The following is a 19,304-nucleotide window of genomic DNA, read 5'->3' on the forward strand; positions in this document are numbered from 1 at the left end:
TGTTTGGTCCTCTGGGGAGTATTTGTCCTTGGGAGATGTGACAGCAAAGCCACAACAACAGTCGTTGCTTATGTTGTGGGAAAGACGTGATGTTGTCTTATGAGCATTTTATGTAATTGACAATAAAACTCCTCTATTAGGGCTCGTTTAAATAAATCCCCTACCCTGTCCCAACAGATAATAATTGCAGTGAGCCAATTAATAGCAGATGTGGCACTCAGCGGCGGGACAAGATTTCAGGACTCCTTGCTCATCATTAACAACTTTGCAAACAGTGACAGGCCTATGAAGGTAAGTTGGAGACATTAAATCATATCATGTCCTATCAGCCATTAATGCAAGACTGAGGATGCACTCAAGGAAATCATGTTTAAGGGTAAAGCTAATGATTTGAACTATGATTTATAGGCTCATAGTGGGCTGTGTTTGCTCAGTAACCGAGTATTATGCCAACAGCAATAGGGCCAGCCGCACAGGCTGGTCGTGCTCCATCCGTGAGGCCTCATACCAGGAGGAGGGAGCTCTGCAACTCAGGTTACGCCTTGCAAAGTGTGCTGCTTGCAAGGGTGTCTGAAGAGCTTTCCAAGAACTTCCAGCTTTGACAGAAATGACAAGGGAGGGTCTGATACTTATGTTGTCTGAAGGTAATAATTACCAGGAATTAATTTTAATTAATTGTCAGTAATACTAAGAAAGCACTCTTTCATGGAGATTAATGGTTGTATTTCTTTGGAAAATAATTGTCTGTCTTTGTGCTAGAATTAACAGCTTCTACCCAACCCACTGAACAATGTATCATCACTGCAGCTTGCTCCATTGCACACAGTGTAGCTGCCACGGGAGGATAGAGGAAAACAGGAAGCATTTTTACAGTTCTGTGATTATCCTATGACCTAAAGGTGGAATGGGGACCTCAGTTAGGTGTCGAATTGTGCTATAACAAAGTTATAGTTAGGATATACCTGGCAAAAACCTCAGTTCTCTTCTGCACACAGGTGTTTATAAGGGTTTCACTGAGCCATACTTACTTTGCTGCTCATATTTTACATCATGAGACCATCATTATATCCATTTTATGTATTTATATAAGTACAAGAGTGCAAGAGAGATTTAAGTACACTGGAGAGGATGCCATGCACAGCCACAGAGATAGGTAGGGAGCAGGACCCTGAGGAGCGGGAACATGAGCCAGGCTCATCATGGAGGAGAGAAAGCTGAGGGGGGACCTAACTGCTGCTTTCCACTACCAAAAGGGAGCTTATAGAGATGAGATCAGGCTCTTCTCAGAGGTGTGGAGTGGTAGGACAAGAGGCAATAGGCACAAGTTGCTGCAAGGCAAATTACAACTTTACTTAAAGAAAAATTTATTTCCCAAGAATAATGGTGCAGCCCTGGGGTAGGGCCCAGAAAGGAGGTGGGATTTCTGTCCTTGGAGATTATAAAACTTGGCTGGACAAGCCTTGCTCTAACTTGGTGATGGCCCTGCTCTGAGCAGGAGGTCAGACTGGAGCCTGTGTTTCTTTCTCTGCTTATTACATTCCTGTGGTGGGAAGCTCTACAAATGCCTTTGGTGCTTTAGGATTCAAAGAGTGACCGCATCAGAGACTAACAAGCCAGATGTTGAATGACATGAAAAATACTTCAGGCATGGTTTACAGTCCCATCCGGGGACATCCGCATGCACGGAGCACTTGTGTCTCGCTCTCACACCAGCTCCTCAGGATGCCAAAGTACCTGCCTCGCTGTACCGTGGGAACAGCCAGCCTGGCATCCTGCACATGAGCAGAAGAGATTGGCCCTGTGCACGCCCAGATTGAAGTGCCTCTAATTGCATATAAAATACTGTACACTGTATGCAGTGTGAGTTCAATAAGTAAAAGCTAGTTAGTCTTATCTCCTATGTTCTTGGCATTTTAGATTGTCAGTAAGTGGAGCGTTGGCTGAAAGGGTAGCAACGGTCTGTCTTTGGCAAAGCCTGGAACACCTTTTATTTCTGTATTTGCTTCTAATTAAATTTGTTTTGTCAGGCAACTGCTTTTCCTTCCGAAGTCAAAGATTTAACAAAGAGAATCCGTACGGTGCTTATGGCTACTGCTCAAATGAAAGAACATGAAAAGGATCCAGAAATGTTGATAGATCTACAGTACAGTTTAGCCAAATCTTACGCAAGTACCCCAGAGCTCCGGAAAACATGGCTGGACAGTATGGCAAAGATACATGTAAAAAACGGAGACTTTTCAGAGGTAATTCATGTAATTAAAAACACGGTGCACAACAAGACAGATGTACAGATGACATTTTGATTTTCCCTTTGTACTTTGCAGGCGGCCATGTGTTATGTTCACGTAGCAGCCCTCGTCGCAGAGTTTCTGCACAGGAAAAGTAAGTGTATGCTGTTTGGGAGGCACAAGGAAGACAATGCAGTGATTGGTTTTGGGGGGATCAGTTTAAAGACAAGTTCCTTTCAATTTGGTAAATGATTATTTTAGAAGCAAGCTAAAAAGGAAAAAAATTAATGCAGTGGATAAAGTGGAAGAAGATGAGTATTTTTTTAAGAGAGGAATCCAATTATTCATACACAGGCATTTACTAGGCTGGCCAGGTCTGCTTAGACAGTCATGTTGGCACATTGCTGAGTGAAATAAGAACTGACACATCATGTCTCGGTTTAAATGTTCAGTTGTATTTTACATTAGGAAATGGGCTCACAGGGGAAGCCCACATTAAAAACTGGTTGTCAATATGTTCATCAGAAGTATCACTATAGGCAATACAGAAAACTATAGAATAAAGCAGTCAAAATTCAGTCAAAATGAGACTATAGCCTAACTATACAAATCTGTAAAGAACAATCAGAAAAAAAGAGTGTGTCGTGGTTTAATGCAAAACAGGAAGGAAGGACAGACTTGTGTGTTCTCAAGTAACACCACTTTGCAGGTTTTCTTTTAAAAATGGGTTCCACAGTTGATATACTGACCCCATTTCACATTTCATGTAAGGGAGTAATTGTTGAAATGAACACTTAACATTTCAGAAAGTTAAGGCTGCATAACAGCTGATTACATGCACTGCCTTGGCTGGAAACATCTGAAGTGCCTTGCTTAGGGGGCTTGGAGTCCCTCCAAATTCTGTACTTTTGAGTTGGCTAAGCGGGAAAAATCAGGACTTGTTTTTCTGATACATATACATGGCTGCAGAGGGAAGAGTATTGAAAGTTGGCAGTTCTTTATTTGTACCTTGGAGGCTGCTTACCACAACTGGTGGTAAAGCAAAACTTCTAAAAAAGAAGAGGAACAAATCCAAAGGAATATCAAGTGAATACATTGAGTTATCTCTGTCACTGGCACTCTTTACATATGTGTAGGCTGGAAAGGGTTCAGTAAAGGCTGAACTACTCAAGGTTTTGGGGTACACAACGGTGCTTTCTGCTAGGAGTGTACAGTCCTGTTCACTTACCACCCAGCTCTCCAGCATCCAGCAATAGCTTTCTTCTTGCATCTCCTGTGCAAAGATATACCCTTGTCCTTCTCTCCTGACTTTCAGTTGGTTGCAGCCAGTTAGGTTGGTCAAAGATGACTTCCAGATAGCACTCTGGGAAATCTGTTGTGCTTGGTGCTAGTTACGTACTAGGAATTACTCCCATGGCAAATGGCTGAGGAGGTTCTGATGTGTTCAATCTCATATAGCAAATAAGTAGCAAAAATGGGAGTCAGGTCCCCTGCTACTTGTAGGACTTTGCTATCAGCTAGACTGCTTCCCTGGCCATTAAAGTGTGACACATTTGAGATATGTTATTCCATTAATCCATTTGCTTTTGTCTGCTACAGAACTCTTCCCCAGTGGATGCACTGCCTTCAGGAAAATCACTCCTAACATTGATGAAGAAGGTGCAATGAAAGAAGATGGTGGGATGATGGATGTACATTACAGTGAGGTGAGGTCCTGTAGTATAGCCTACAGGCTATTTGATAGCTGATTAGGATTTAGTTTAGATTTTGTTCGCGTGAGCTCTAACAAATTATAGTTGTGCGCTGGCATCTGTAGGGAAGACTGTTCCGCAGCAATTTCCCAAGAGAAATCTGCATTGAAGGATTTTCTGTGTACAATTCAGATAGGTAAAACTGGTGTAAGTTCTTGGTTCCTTTGAAGGGCTTTTCTAGCACTGAGACTGAAAAAGCTACACCACAATCTTTGCCTGCTGTGTTATGCAAATGCTAGTACTGCCAGCACAGGGCAGGACAGCATGGTATTTCCAAGGAGAGACAGAACGTAAGTCAAGCTCTGCCGAGTGAGAGGTCAGCTTAGGTTCCCCTTGGGTTAGGGTTGTGCTGCAGGACACCGCATTAGCAGAACAATCCAGAAACCATAGCAGGGCACTGGGGAAGTGGGTAGATCCTCCCGTGAGTCATAAAGTCTCACAATTACTTCTGCACCATCCCTGTACAACTGCGTTGGGTGGGACACGTGGCTGAGCGAGGTGGCCCTGCAGCCCAGCTGCCCAATTGCCCACTCATCAAGACTAGGCTTGAGGATCCGTAGCATCACATCCCACTGCTATTGCACACGTTCTTTGGACGTGTTTCTTAGACTTGGTACCTCTGACTTCCAGTGCTGTCTTCTCCATACCCTCCCAGAGTTTTGGCATTCTCCTGGGGAGGTAGCTAAATAACCAAGACATACTTGCTGACTGTTGTGCTAATGATTTATTAAGAATGAATGAACTTTTAAAAAATAACTTGTCCTTTTTTCTTTTTCTTTTATTTTTCCCCAAATTTAGAATATCTGGAAAGGCCAGGAACACACAGGGTATAAACTTATGTAACTCTGGCTACTTATACTGGGACCTGTTAAAGTATCTGAATTAAAAATGGTTTTGTCTTCTAACTTTGACTGTTATTAACAACACCCATTTGGTTGTTGTCATAGGAAGTCCTGGTGGAGCTGCTGGAGCAATGTGTAGATGGCCTGTGGAAAGCAGAGCGTTATGAAACAATTTCTGAAGTTTCCAAACTGATCATTCCTATTTATGAAAAGCGGCGTGAATTTGAGGTAGGTTTTTTGAACTCGTTTGCATATATCAGGTAATCTTCTAGATCGCTAAGAAAAAACAGGAGGTTTTTTTTATTTTTGAAGTTATGAGTTAATGAATTGGTGTCAGTAAAGCACACACTGTGTTTTGTCACCAGTCATTAAACAAATTAGTGAAAGCAGTGGTCTGGAGGGTAATTGTTAAAGCTAAAGACATGGAAGACTCATATCTAGTGAATAATTCTCACCTTCCTTTCCCTAAAATAAAGCTGTCATCATCCCATATGCTCATCAAAGCCAGATTCTTTTTGAGACTTGAGCATTTTAAGGGTTAAAAACAGAGTGAGAACTGTTCAAAGAACGACTAGATCTGCAGGTAATTCAGTGGCAAGTGGAGAGAAAGGAAGGAAGCTGTTACCAGCCCTCCGCCTTGCTCCTTCCTAACATCTGCTGTGACCCGTGCTTCGTGCTTCGCTGAGGCTGTTGCTTGACTGCTGAACAGTGCTTCTCTTTCCCTCCCTCTCCCATGACCAGCTTCACATCAGGACAGCGTCCAACTGTGTAACTGAAGCTAGGTGAAGCCTTGATCTCTTTTTTCATCATAAAGCTGGTTTTAATCAAAAAAGAATTTCTGGGTAAAATACTGCAGGCTGCTCTACCCTTAAAGGCTCAGTCAGGGAACATGCTGAGACAGTAGGCTCAGCCTTCTCTCTAAGGATAGTGGTGTTATTGCAGCCTATGTGCCTTTCAGACCTGAAGTTAAGCATGTGCTTAAGACTGAGTTTTTTTAAAGAAAACTGCATAAGTTCAACGTCTTCAGAAATTCAAGTTTGAATTCTCCAGAGGATCGCGTTCAGATATCTCAGTAGCTTCCAATGTTAGCTAGAATTTCCTGCTTGCAAAATTCTGCTTTAATGATGTCAAGATTTGATTTCCAGAAACTTACACACCTGTACAGAACGCTTCATGGAGCATATGCTAAGATACTGGAAGTAATGCACACAAGGAAGAGGCTTCTTGGAACCTTTTTCAAAGTGGCCTTTTATGGACAAGTACGTATATACACCGGCTCACCAGCTACCCCTCACCAGGCATCCTGGCCCCTAAAGCTGCTGCTCTGCCAGACCTGAAGCTGAAAAGCCTGCTAGCTCTGCTGGTGCAGCCACTGGCGCGTCTACATGAGCATTTTCAGTATTGCACCCTTGGGGTGAGGGTTTGCGTCTCTCTCCAGGAGCACTTGATTTGTTTTAAAGTTTATGATTCTGCTGGTGGGGTTTTCATAAAACAACTCAGCAGTTAGGAAATGGTTTAGTGGGTTCAGAAAACACCGGGCCGGGGTGGGGGGGGGGGGGGGTAATTATAGTTATTATATGTTACACAAACACAATTTAGTGTGTACAGTGTATATAACCAGTAACAGTATATAACCACAGTATATAAACAGTAGTAGTAACAGACATTTTCTTCTACAGACAATTTCTGCTCCCTTCTAGATACTAGTAGAGTAAAAGGTTATGGGAGAAGCTGGAGGCAAAACATGTATCAGTGTTGGTTACATACTTGTAGAGATAGATAGTATTTTTGGTTAGCTGAGGTAGCTGGAAAAACGGACAAGATCTGGGGCTCAGAGTCCCAAGAAGGAGCATGATCTTACCATATCTGATGAAGCCTTCTAAGCCTGAAAGCAGTTGTGTTTTTGTTAATAGTTAATAAGGTGTGTTACCCCTCATCTCCCTTGTGTCTCTGAACTACCTGCTTCTGCTTACGGGTGCAAAAACCATGGGGGACATGCAGGACCCTTCTTTAGAAAATGCTATGTAAATTATATTAGCCCTGCCTTTCCTCCTTCCTTCTTTTAGAGGAGATTATGAATACCCCTGAAACCATCTTGGGTTTGTACCTTTGAACACCACTGTCATTACACACACAACATATTGGAGCATTGACTTTTGCTACAGCAAACATACATTTTATTTTTGTCCTCATCTTATCTTCAAAAATAAAAAGTAAATAAGGTTATGTAAAAAGTAAATAAGGTTAGCAATAGGTAAAAGGAAACAATTGCTAGCTTAGTTTTCTAGAAGCTGTAGAAATAACTGGATGAGCCCCTAAAATTAAGCTATGTAACATACTATCCTGACAACCAATACTTGTCCAGTTTTGCACTTTAAAGCTTTGCCAGCTTTATATGCCAGCTACACAGAGATAGTTTTAACACTTTGTCACAACTTCTGACTGGAACACCTTGCCAAAGCATGAAGCTTTCATGCTGTTTCCATTACAGGGAGGACTGGTGATGCAGGCATGAGCTTTAATGCAATTTTGTCTCTATTTACAGCAAATACACCAAGTTCCACTTCCCTGAACACAAGAGGAATCCAAGCAGAGGAAACCCATTTCTTTCCTTATTGCTTGAAGTCCCTTTCAGCCTACACAAAATCCTTCTCTTTAGACTGTTCATGTGGCTCTGTCAGGGCTTCCTCAATTTATGTGTGTCTCCTCCTTCTCTACACCTTGTTTTTGTGTTTTTTCTCCTGCTTGCCTCTTTCCACCTTTCAAAAAAGTCAGCTGCTGGCCAAACCCATATTCCATATTGTTTAGATTTCTCACTGGTCATACTCAAGCCTTCGTGTTCAGCAATGATGTGTTTGTGTTGGTTGAGGAATTTTATGATTTTTTACACAATTTTTGAAGAAACCTGTTAAACAGGCCAAGTTCAGTCAGACTTCATGCAAGCCATAGCCTTCTAAACCTTCTTCACTTTCTGAAATGTTAGTAGAAAGTTGTTTTCAAAGTAGCAAATCTAAAATAAAGTTTTCCAAGTGAAGAAAGCCAGCTATTCCTCACTACTTGTTTGTGATTAATGCTAGACGTTCTTTGAAGAAGAAGATGGGAAGGAATACATCTATAAGGAACCCAAGCTGACTGGCCTCTCGGAGATCTCCTTCAGACTTCTTAAACTTTATGGAGAAAAATTTGGGTCGGAGACTGTAAAAATTATCCAGGATTCTAACAAGGTGGAGTTAAACTGCATGAACAAGCTAACGAAATGCTATTAGCAGTGAACATCAGGGCCCCATACTTGAGAGTGCACCCATGAGTATGACAAAAATATCGATTGTATTCTAATACAACAGTTCAGGGCCTGGGATTGCACTGCTCTAAGCACTGTGCAAATGGAGCACAGAAGAATGAGCTTTGCTCTGTGGAGCTGAGGATGGGAGATGAGAGAGCATCCCTTCCTCCTGCCAGTAGGAATGGAGGAGTGAGCCCTGTCTTCCACCCTCTTACAAGCACCTTGCTTCCAATTGCCCCTTGCATCCTCATGCTCCTGTGTGGACATGTTGCACAGCTTGACAAGTTTGGTGCTGATGTGGCTCCCAGGTGGAAATAAATTAACTGGGAATTATGAATGGGAAATTGCAATCCACATCTGACTGCGCCCTGTTGTTGGGAGGCGTTAGGAACCAGCACAGAGAAACAGATGACTGGAAGCAGAGTTACTTGTTGTTGCTTTGACACTTCAAGTCTAAAAGAAAATCTTTTGTGCCCTTGCAGCCATAGCTCCTTCCTTTTCCTATTGAATACCTGTTTATGTTCACAGCAAGGGCTGTTCACACCCTTAGGTTGCAATTGTAGATATGTCTGAGTTACTGAAGACAATACTGGCGATCCCAAAACTTGCTTTGTGCAAGCCCACAGATTTGCATGCCACACCACAGTACTGCATGACCGCTAGCTCATGGCCTGGAAGCAGTATGGTCATATAAGAAGGACTAAGTAGCTCAGGCATGTGCTGCATTGATGGATAAGGTGATACAGCTACCTGTTCCAGATGCAGCTTGTTTGGCCCCAGATGACGTATTTCTTGTGCCACACCTCATTGTCTTGTGTGTGTGCTAGCAAACGGTCTAGACAACACAGCTGAGGTCAAAGGGAGTGTTTTGTGTGTCATTCACCGGCATGCAGTGGGGCTAGGTCAGCAGGGAATGAGTTTAAATCAGATCCCGTAGACAAATTAACCAATTAGAAGTTAAGTTATTAACCTTTGCTCTTCTAGAGAATAACCCTCTTATTTCACAGGTCAACATTAAAGACCTTGATCCTAAGTATGCTTATATTCAAGTGACTTACGTGAAGCCCTATTTTGAAGACAAAGAAATCTCTGAAAGAAAGACTGAATTTGAAAGAAATCATAACATCAACAGATTTGTATTTGAAACTCCTTACACTTTATCTGGAAAAAAGCATGGCAGTGTGGAAGAACAGTGTAAAAAAAGGACCATTCTAACTAGTAAGTACAAACATCTGAACGTGACACAGTATGTATCAGCAGCTATTTTTAGACTATTTTAGCTCATAAAAATATCCCAAAAGAGTCAGAAATTCTCTCAGCTACTTAATCAGAATTGTGATACAATATTCTGGTTGGGAGGGTGAATTTACCTTGTATTTCTATTTGCAAATTTTTATGAATTAATAAATCGTGCTGGTAGATTATAGCCTTGTTCAGGATTTCACACACACTGAGTAAAACCCTGAGGGCAAGGATCTGTCTGTATATGTTCTGTGAAGAGTACTCCTGTTTGCTGCATGACTTTTCAATCTATAAACTTCCTTTGATAGCTTTGAACTCCTTTCCATATGTAAAGAAGAGAATTCCAGTCAATTATGAACATCAGGTTAATTTAAAACCAATTGATGTCGCTACTGATGAAATAAAAGACAAGACGGCAGAGCTGCAGCAACTCTGCTCTACTGGTGATGTTGACATGATCCAGCTGCAGCTCAAATTGCAGGGCTGTGTTTCTGTGCAGGTAAGGCTTGATGTCCATTCAAAATTACATTTATATACACATCTCAAGAATGAGTCATCTTTTCACCGTGCAACACGTTTACTTTCCAGAAATCATTAACTACCTCGTTCGCAGCACTGCAGCCATCAACCTGCCAGCACAGCTTGCCCTGCCACATACAGTGGCACATTAGCGGGTGGCTCATGGTAATAACCCTTTTGTCCAGTGGTGTTTACAGTGTCAAGTCCAAGTGTAATTGCACATTACTTGGCCATAGGTGAATGCTGAAATACACTTAACTCTTGAAGATTGTACTGTAAGTATGAGGCACAAATAGCCTTTTTGTGAGCCTGACTTCTCAAGCTGGATAAATGACCTTAAGACTCAGACCATACCGCTTTTCCAAACAGAAACCAGAGGAAAGTATGAGGAAACAGATTGCATTTCTCTTTTTATCTCCATTTATCTTTTGGTCTTAAAAAACCTAGATAGAAAAACTAATACTCAACTTCTGAAACATCAGGTGCCTCTGGTGACATTAGTAATGCAGAGTTGGTGGCATTCAAATAATATGCTAATGTTGGGGGGGTTTAAAAAAATTGTTATTCCCTTCACAACTGCCTTTAGTAACTCAATAGAAGTTCTAGGATAAATGATTTCTTATTTCTTTGGTTCTAGGTTAATGCTGGTCCCTTGGCCTATGCCAGAGCTTTCCTAAGCGACAGCCATGCCAGCAAATATCCTGCAAAGAAGGTGAATGAGTTAAAAGAAATGTTCAGGTAGGATTTCTAATGTAATAAAAATTAGCCAGCTGGCTGGAACATGGTACCTGCTTTGCTTATGTTTTTGATTGTCTCCAAAATCAGCAGGTGCTGAATGCTTAGATGTGACATCTAAAGATCCAGGTCTCACGGGGTTGTGGGTGCCTCAGACATACGAAAAAAGCCAATGTAACTATGTATGTCAGGAGTTCCCAAGCTCAGGGCTGTGATCTCCATGGGGAGATCTGCTTGAATGCCTGCTTCAATGGTTTGTGTGGGTATTTGAGATTATCACATGAAGAAAGTCTGTTTGAAAACCAGAGGTCTGACAGTCTTGTGTTCAGGGATCTTTCATATTGTGCATTGTTTCCAAATCTTTCCAAAGGGATTTTTTTACTAGATAATGATAAACTTGAAATATTTTAATGCAAATCCCTTCCCAGTTTATGGAGGACCATCATTCTTGTTGCTGTTGCTAATTTTTGAAACTATGTGACTTGCATTTTTCTAACTCCTGTCCCTTAGGGGAGGTTTTACCTCCCACTTGAAATCGTCCCCCAAGATATAATCAGGCAGCTCCTGCTTAATCTGAGGATGATGAGCCTTTGCCACACTATTTTCTGGACCTCTCAGGAGCAACCAGTTGCCCACCAGCTCCTACATTCATTACTGGGTGCTGGTGACTCCCATTTTGCCCATCGGTCACTGTATGAAGAAGGCAGCATTTGGGTCAATCCTATTTTCCTTCAGTGTATTAAGTAACCTAGCAAACCGTGGAATAAATAAGGGAACAATCCCTGCAGACCTGCCACTCATGGATGCAGAACAGAGGGAAGGCGGGTTTACTTTCCAGCCTTGCAGTGCAGCCAGAAGGACAAACGCAATCTCTATTTCATGCAAAAAATCCTGGAAAATCTGAGTCATGCTTGTATTTTCGCTGTAGTCTATAAAAACCAAGAAATATGTGTGTGAAATGAAGTGAAGAAAATGAGTAACGGTAATCAAGCAAACAGTATTACAGGTCCCCATGATCTAAATTTCTTTCTGGAGGGTGTGTCTGGTGTTAGCAACTTGACCTCCCAAGCGCACATGCTATATCACATGCATCCAGATCTGTCAAGCCCTGTATGATTGGTTTCCCCTCTGTGCCTGACCATGGCCTCCCTCTGTTTTGTGACCCTATGTGCAGGTGGTTGGGCTTATCTGGGACCTGCAAGCTGTGTGTGGTCCTACAGGTTGGGGTGAAGGTGTGAGACCTCTGTGTTGCACTGCAGGTGCGCGTGTCCCATCTCCTGAGGATCCAGGCTTGAAAGAGCTCCAGCAGAAAGCCCAATACCTGTGTTGCAGTCCCTCCCCATTCCCTGATCCACTGTGCCAGAGATGCTCCTAGATGTGATTCATCCCAAACATTGGAGAAAAGGGGGGGGGGGGAATGAGATTTCCTTATCTGTTTGGTTGTTTGCTTTGGTAGAAGACTGGGCTATTGTAATGCCCAAAGTTCATTCCTTTCCTCCCCAGGAAGTTTATACAAGCCTGTGGAATTGCTCTGGAGCTCAACGAGCGACTCATTAAGGAGGATCAAGTGGAGTACCATGAGGGGCTAAAATCAAACTTTCGGGATATGGTGAAAGAGCTTTCTGACATCATCCACGAACAGGCATGTACTGCATGTCAGGAACCCACAGAGGTGGTTCTCTGTGCTTGAAAACTAGCTAATGCTGAAAACTGACTGAAAACTAATTGAAAACTTGATCACTCTTCATGTTATTTAGCTAAATATAAAAAGGCGAGTAACTGAACATGAAAAGTAAACGATACACTTGGTGGATTCCTAAAACCTGTTTCTGTTGATTGAAAGTCTCAGCCTGGTGTTGGTATACAGTGTGCTTCAGGGTGGAGTCTTCGCTGGCACATGCCATTAGTTTCCTGGCTGCTGTGGTCATCAGAAATTCCATGCCATGTTTTCGCTCATATTTTCTACATCGTAAGAATCCTGTGATAAGTCACAGGTCAAAATTCTCTGGCAAAATTTCCATTTCCTCAGTTTTATCCAGCTTAAGTTCTTTTTTTATTTTTCGTTAAAGCATGTTTTCTTCTAATTTTGGCCTAATGCCAACATGCTATTTATATGCACTGATAAAATATTTGTGCTAATTTATCTGACCTATGTTTTAATGTTTTCTTGGATCTTCTAGGAAAATACATTTGAATAGTAGCATCAGAGAGGTGAGAAATTCAAAGGACAGTTGCACTTCTACCTAGTATCATGCTGTGAAATTAGATGAAAACTGGCTTTCTGAAGTAATCTCCGTACCTCTGCTCTTTAATTTTGCCTTCATTATGACAAAAGAAAGCTCATTGTAGATTTATAGTACCAAGCACGTAAAATGAACGTTACAGACTGCATTGTCATTTATAGTACTTGAAATTTAGAAGAATGTTTTCAGAATCACCCAGTTACTCAACATACAGTCCATGTGTAACTATTAATTAAAAATGCAACTTTTTAAGGCACTAAAAATATATAGGCAAATTCCACAATAAGTTGAGTGGTTGTTCAAACTAATGCAAAAATGTGCAAGTGGCAAAATAATACAACTGCACCAGGCTGCTACCTGTGAGTTAGGTTTATTTACAATAAAATAATGCTTATGGGAATCAGAGTCTTGTTATGGAAGAGTACAATATCGTTTCACGGCAGTGGTCTCATGATGGGGCTGAATTTTGTTGTAGGAGTATAAGGGAGGATCAGTTTGAGAATAAGTGACTGCTGCATCCCCCTTGCTTTTGTTGGATTTCCCTGCTATTCTGCTCATGACCACCATTTTCTTAGCGTTTGAACTACTAATTTTGCACATTTGGCACGCTCTTTTTTTTTCAAATACATTACCTACTGTGTACACTCCACTGCTGAATTTTGCTCAGAGATGTTCGTTCATAGGAGTTGCCACCTGCTTACTCTAAGCTGTTTGCAAGTAAACCTTTCCAAGACATTTAATTTGCATGCAGCTGCTGGAACTTTTGTGGTTTCTGAATTCTGCAATAGTCAAATGAAAACCAAATCACTCAGTTCTGCACTGTCGCAGTACAACAGTTAAGATTATCTTAGAACAAAGAAGCATTGTTAAAGCACACTCCCTATTACCTTGATAGATTTACAAATCCACTGTCCTATTGTGTTTGATTAATGGGCAAAACATTACTGCAACTGAAATGTCAAACTGAAGGGCTCACTGGGAAGGATATACTTGTCACTTTTTTCTGGTATTAGATCAAAAGGCAGATTAAAAGATCATGTTTACAAGCACTGTTCTTTATGGTTGTACAACATTACGTAGATAACTGCTGACTTGAACTTTGTATTGCCATCAAATGACCTAAGTGTCTAACAAATTAAACTTAATGGAATATGTTTTCCTCTTCTGCAAAATTACTTAGTTAAACATAGAAAGTATATTACATTAATTTAGGGTTCTCATTGCAAATAACATATGCTTTTCTAAATATTGTCAGTGCCCCAAAACAACACCAGCAGTGCACTTAGTTTGAGATGGCAGGGCAGATGGGTAACTCACTGGGTCAGCCTGTGACCTAGCTACCGAACTTTTAAGTTAGGGAAATGTAAACAGAAAAAATTGATAAACTGCAGCTGAACAGGTACAGGAAGCCTTGGAGAGTGGCGGAAAACTGGATGTCCAGAAACTGTTTATGATGGCCAGTGATCTCAGTTTCAGTAGTGTAAATTCAGGCTGACTAACTTGTTGACGGGTGAAGCACAGGGTGAAAAACAAATACACAGCCAGGTCTAGAGCAACTCTACCAGTCCAGTTAGATCCTGTGCTGTAAGACCATCCTTCGGGTTATAAAGTACAAAAGCTTGCCACATGGCATGGATGTAGTGAGCGTTTGTTGTATTTAGCTGCAGGTAACTCCCCATGCTTACCAAAAAAACTGTTAGAATTCTGTTACTGGTAAGATATAACAAAAAAATGCTATACGGAGAACTGTTTCTTTCCTATACTGGATAGTTATAACTAAAAATGATCCAGTAATACACAGAACAGTGTATATACAAATGCTACAGAAATTGCTAAATTACTCTTCTTTCTCATTTCTTTGTTACGCTGCCTTTGCGAAACAGCTTTGAAGACAAGGTTGGATGTTTCTTTTGCATACCTTTTTAAACAGCTTGATTATAATGAACTGAAACTTTTACTGAATTTGTGATTATTTCATTTTGTCTAGATCTACCATGAAGATACAATGCATTTGCCGTGGATGCATGACTCCCTACATGTCTTCTGTGCGATCAGCGGAACATCTGGTGATGGAAGTTACTGTTCACTCAGACCCACTGCTGAAATATAAACATATCAGTCATATTTTACAGAGCTTTCTCAGGAATACTTGGAACTGTACAAAGGATGTTTAAAAAAATCCGTGACAAGCAATGATTCAGTTTTTTCTTTTTTTTTTTTTCCAAAAAGTTGCCATGCTTTCAAACAGGGTGCTTGCTTATTTTGCTGAGCAACATTGAAAGTGCCTGGACATTGCACCACTGTGCTGGTTTTCTACTATTTTTTTTTTAAGCTAAATGTTTAACAGGACATGAAAAGGCAGTTATCTGAATGTGTATTGAATTGCTGAACTATGAATTGAAATGATAATGGTACTATGTAAAGTTGTACAATGGAATATAATAAAATGTAAAACTACTTTGTAAATAGAAGGAGCATAGAGTATATAGAACTTGGCATTATATCATACTTGCTGCTAAAAGCTTTGTTGGACAGGGAACATGAAGGAGAAATTGTAGTCACTAGTAAGAGACCTTCCTCTTCTAAAAAGTGACTTGGGGTCCGGATGCCCCTGTTGCACTCAGACAATGAGAGTAAACTTGCCCTAGTCTGGAATAACTAAAGCTAAGTCAGAAATGATAATTTTCATACATCCTCTGAACAGATAATTCTCAAGTAACCTCCATGAGAGCTGAGCTTACTATAGCTGATTTCAATTTTGGCTAACCTTTCACGGCTGCAGGAGGATGGATTGTACTCACTGAGGACAACCTAAGAGATTTGTCATTTGATAGGAGTTTTTTCTATTTACCACTCCTAGTCTCACACAAATATAAACTCTGAGGACACCTTAAATTAAGTTGGGAATTACAAAGTGATTTAACACCTTTCAGAAAAATCTAAAAATCTGTGAGATATGCTTTTAAAAAAAAAATGCAGCACATCAAAACAACTCATACAAAATTGAGGGCATTTTTTAACATCGTATGACATGCATGTTCCCTCCTGTTAAACAGATCTGTTTTCTGGAAGCCCATTATTTTTGTCTGACAGGTGGTTGGAGAAAATGTATTTTCCAGAACAATTGTATTTCTTTTTCCCCTCCCCAAAGCTTTAATACATGATCTCTGTCTCTTTTCAATAAGACACTTCCAGATGCAGGAAGAAGAAAACAGATCAGTAATTCTTTTATCCAGCAACTTTTTTAACATCCATGTTTTTCAAAGTCCCATCAATTGTAAATATGGTTGCAGTAGTTCATATTGGAAGGGTGGGGTTTTTTAAGGATATGTAACAAAATGCCATAATAAAAGGACTCCAGCTGGGTATTTAGCTTGGCTATAGTGTCTATAAAATATTAAGCTTCTAATTTCTGTAACAAAAATTACCTTCAAATAGTAACTGGACCACATTTTAAAATGTTTATTATGCATGATTCTAAATACCTAAAATTAATTGTCTTCTGAGAGAATAATGTTGTGATCCGTAAATTCACCCATTAGCTGTTGCAAGCAAAATACAGATAAGCCTGTGTAACAAACATACCACATTTCTGCTCGTATGTGCTTTTTATGCCAGGCAGGCTCTAAATTTAGCTTAACAGAAAGCGGAAGAGAGACTAGTATGTTTAAATAGGATTACTACCTTATTGATTTTCATCTTTCAACAAATAATACTTAAAGGCAGATAGTGAGAGTTTTCCAAATTACTCTACCAAAAGATGATGAAGCTGTTTACTAGTGGATACATTGCACGATTTTTTTTTTGCAGTTAGTTTAAACTCTAAGTATCAGGACTAAAGGCACATCTTGGATACAATCAGCAACGATGAGATGTGGCCATCCAAAAGCTCTTGCACTATAGCTCTTTCAAAATACTACACCTAACCTAATAGTTTTCCTGGAATTGCAGTTAAATTCTTATTCATGTTTTTTGATGTCTTTAATGTTCTGAGATGACATTGTTGGCTGAATTTTCAATTGCTATTCTTTACATTTACTGGAATTCCAGTTAAATTCTTACTCATATCTTCAGATGTCTTTAATGGCCCAAGATGAATTTTTGCCTGAACTTCTCACTTTATTGTTGATATGGGAGTTGTCCTGTCATTTCAATGTAATATACTGGAAAGCTGTCTCGGTAATTCAGCCAAAAAAAGTATTTAATACCAGTCCAATTAGAATATGTACAGTCAGTACAGTTCAGAATACAGACTTATATGCAGTTTTGATGAATAACAAAAATGATCATGCCCTAAGGATTTGCCTTCTGTCCTGCAGGTAAATAATTCCACTGGATTTTTAACAGAAAAATCTCAAAGGAAAATTTGTCCTTTTTAGATGGGTTATAACAAAACTGGTAATAAACCAACTTGGTTTTTCTTTACATTTTCACCACTCTAGAAATGATAGGGAGTGGTCATTAGATATTTTACAGCTGTAGCTGGACAATGGTGCCAAGAAGGTCTTCACATTTTCTCTTCCTATCCTTTTCCTACATAACTGTCCCAGTTTAAAGTCATCCTTCAGATTTTTTCTTATTTCTGGCTGAAATAACTTAATTCACATATATATCTGGGGGGTGTACTATATATGTGCCTGTTTTATGTAGCTGGTACTCACATCTCACATTTGGTACTTCCTATTTGCTATCTTTTTTGGAAGAATATAAGTGTTTATTGTTCATTAGCACTTTTGTTTTTCTTATACCACCTAAGGAATGGCAGGAGTTTTTTGGTCTCTAAAAATTAGTAGACATATTTCAAATTACAACCTGGCATGCACTCTTTCTATATATCAATATAGCTACACATACATATTTTATATGTACTCCTCTAATAACTTTTGCTGCAGAACCGCTGTATAACACATCAAGTCTTCAGATGGGATGCATTGGTTTTTTTGCATAAATTTCTTTTGAGAAGAAATAAGATCAAGTATCTGTCCATGAGGATTCAGAGCACTTGGCTACTCTCAGTATCAGGACTGTTTTGGGTGATGGTCTGTATTAGAGTCAGATTGATTGCAAACAGGACATATAAAGCAACACAGGGTCTGCCAGCCCTTTATGTACAAGAGCATGCTTTTAGAGATTTATACACCTAGATAAAGTAAGCGAAGTGTAAACATTTACTCTCTTCTTTGACTTACGGCTTTTCTCTCTGCAGAGAGATTAGAAAGTAGTATTTTAAGACAAATAACTTCAAAGTAACATTTCTTTCCCCAAAAGGATCTGGAACCCAGAATTTACTGCAGCCAAGGATATATTTCTACATACTACTCAATGTTCTAAATTTCATCTTAAAGCAGAAATTTTCATGAGATAGGCCAAGAAATGGAAAATCATGGATGTGAGAATATCTGTAGTAATGTGTTTGTTTCAGAAGCCTTTTGAACACATACTACATGGTATTTTAGAATAAGAGTTTACATAAGCATAACACCTTTTATCTCAAAGTAGATAAAGTATGTTCATTTTACCTTCCTGTAGAGACAGAGTGCCGTGGACTTCACAGCAGGCTTCAGAATAATCCTACAATTTGATGTAACACAGCCCAAAGGACTGGAGGAAAACATAAGTGGAAATCATGGCCTCAAAAGTCTCATACAAATTAAACCATATCTTGCTCAATTTACCCACTTTAGGAGAGTAGCATGTGTCTAGGGTATTTAATTTGATGTTCACTGAGTTGTTCTAATTAAACAAGGGTTTTTTACTGGATTTAGGAATACTGTATACCGCTAATTATTATGCAACCACAGTCTGTAATACTTAACCTTTAAATAATATGCTTGTGTCAAGCAATGATGAACCAATTATGAAACACACATAATCTTCAGCTATTCTGGATGTAATTTACTCTCTTTTCATGTAAATTTAACACCTGCTACTACATATTCATAACAGAAGTGCTTTTATCATGCATGTTGTATATACGTGTATTGTACAAGCCCTGTTTAACATTCTCTGTGTGCGCGACAGAACAATGCATCCCATTTACCTCGGTTGTTAACCGGCGTACCTGTGACACCAAGTAATACACAATGCTGCTCCAGAGCTTTCTGAGACCAGCCATCCTATATTGCTCTCTTTATTCTCATTTTCTTTTTCATTGAAGAATCAATAATTTTGAGAAGAAGCCAGGGCAAAATCACATTTCGGTCAATCCAGATAAAAGAGAGTTTATTCCAGGTCAAAATAAAAGACTACAAAACCAGGAAAAATAAGTGTTGCAATAAACATGTTTTGCTTAGGGGTTTTTTTTCCCTTCACAGAACAGGATGAGTGACCTGAAGTTAATAGTGGTGTAGGATTCATGGGACTAAAACCTAGTCAAATGAGCTATTGCCTGTGCTGCCTCTACAGAAGATTACTGTAATAAAACGTCAAAGACATAGGTACATCAAATGAAACTGTTAACA

At 39.9% G+C, this 19,304-nt stretch overlaps 1 protein-coding gene across 3 annotated transcripts in view; it reads left to right on the forward strand.

Moving 5' to 3' along the window:
- Positions 1-16,300, forward strand: part of DOCK11 (dedicator of cytokinesis 11) — an 85,453-nt gene extending 69,153 nt beyond the window's left edge. For all 3 annotated transcript variants that reach the window (XM_075720727.1, XM_075720728.1, XM_075720729.1), the window contains 12 exons: positions 178-291; positions 2,028-2,243; positions 2,325-2,382; positions 3,828-3,934; positions 4,927-5,049; positions 5,967-6,080; positions 7,899-8,045; positions 9,112-9,322; positions 9,655-9,845; positions 10,503-10,603; positions 12,104-12,242; positions 14,831-16,300. In XM_075720727.1, the coding sequence (XP_075576842.1) occupies positions 178-291; positions 2,028-2,243; positions 2,325-2,382; positions 3,828-3,934; positions 4,927-5,049; positions 5,967-6,080; positions 7,899-8,045; positions 9,112-9,322; positions 9,655-9,845; positions 10,503-10,603; positions 12,104-12,242; positions 14,831-14,953 (1,644 nt within the window). In that variant the 3' untranslated portion in view covers positions 14,954-16,300. The remainder of the gene's footprint in view (positions 1-177; positions 292-2,027; positions 2,244-2,324; positions 2,383-3,827; positions 3,935-4,926; positions 5,050-5,966; positions 6,081-7,898; positions 8,046-9,111; positions 9,323-9,654; positions 9,846-10,502; positions 10,604-12,103; positions 12,243-14,830) is intronic.
- The last annotated feature ends 3,004 nt before the right edge of the window (positions 16,301-19,304 follow it).

This window comes from Pelecanus crispus, chromosome 13 (assembly GCF_030463565.1).
Source record: "Pelecanus crispus isolate bPelCri1 chromosome 13, bPelCri1.pri, whole genome shotgun sequence".
NCBI classification, from domain to species: domain Eukaryota; kingdom Metazoa; phylum Chordata; class Aves; order Pelecaniformes; family Pelecanidae; genus Pelecanus; species Pelecanus crispus.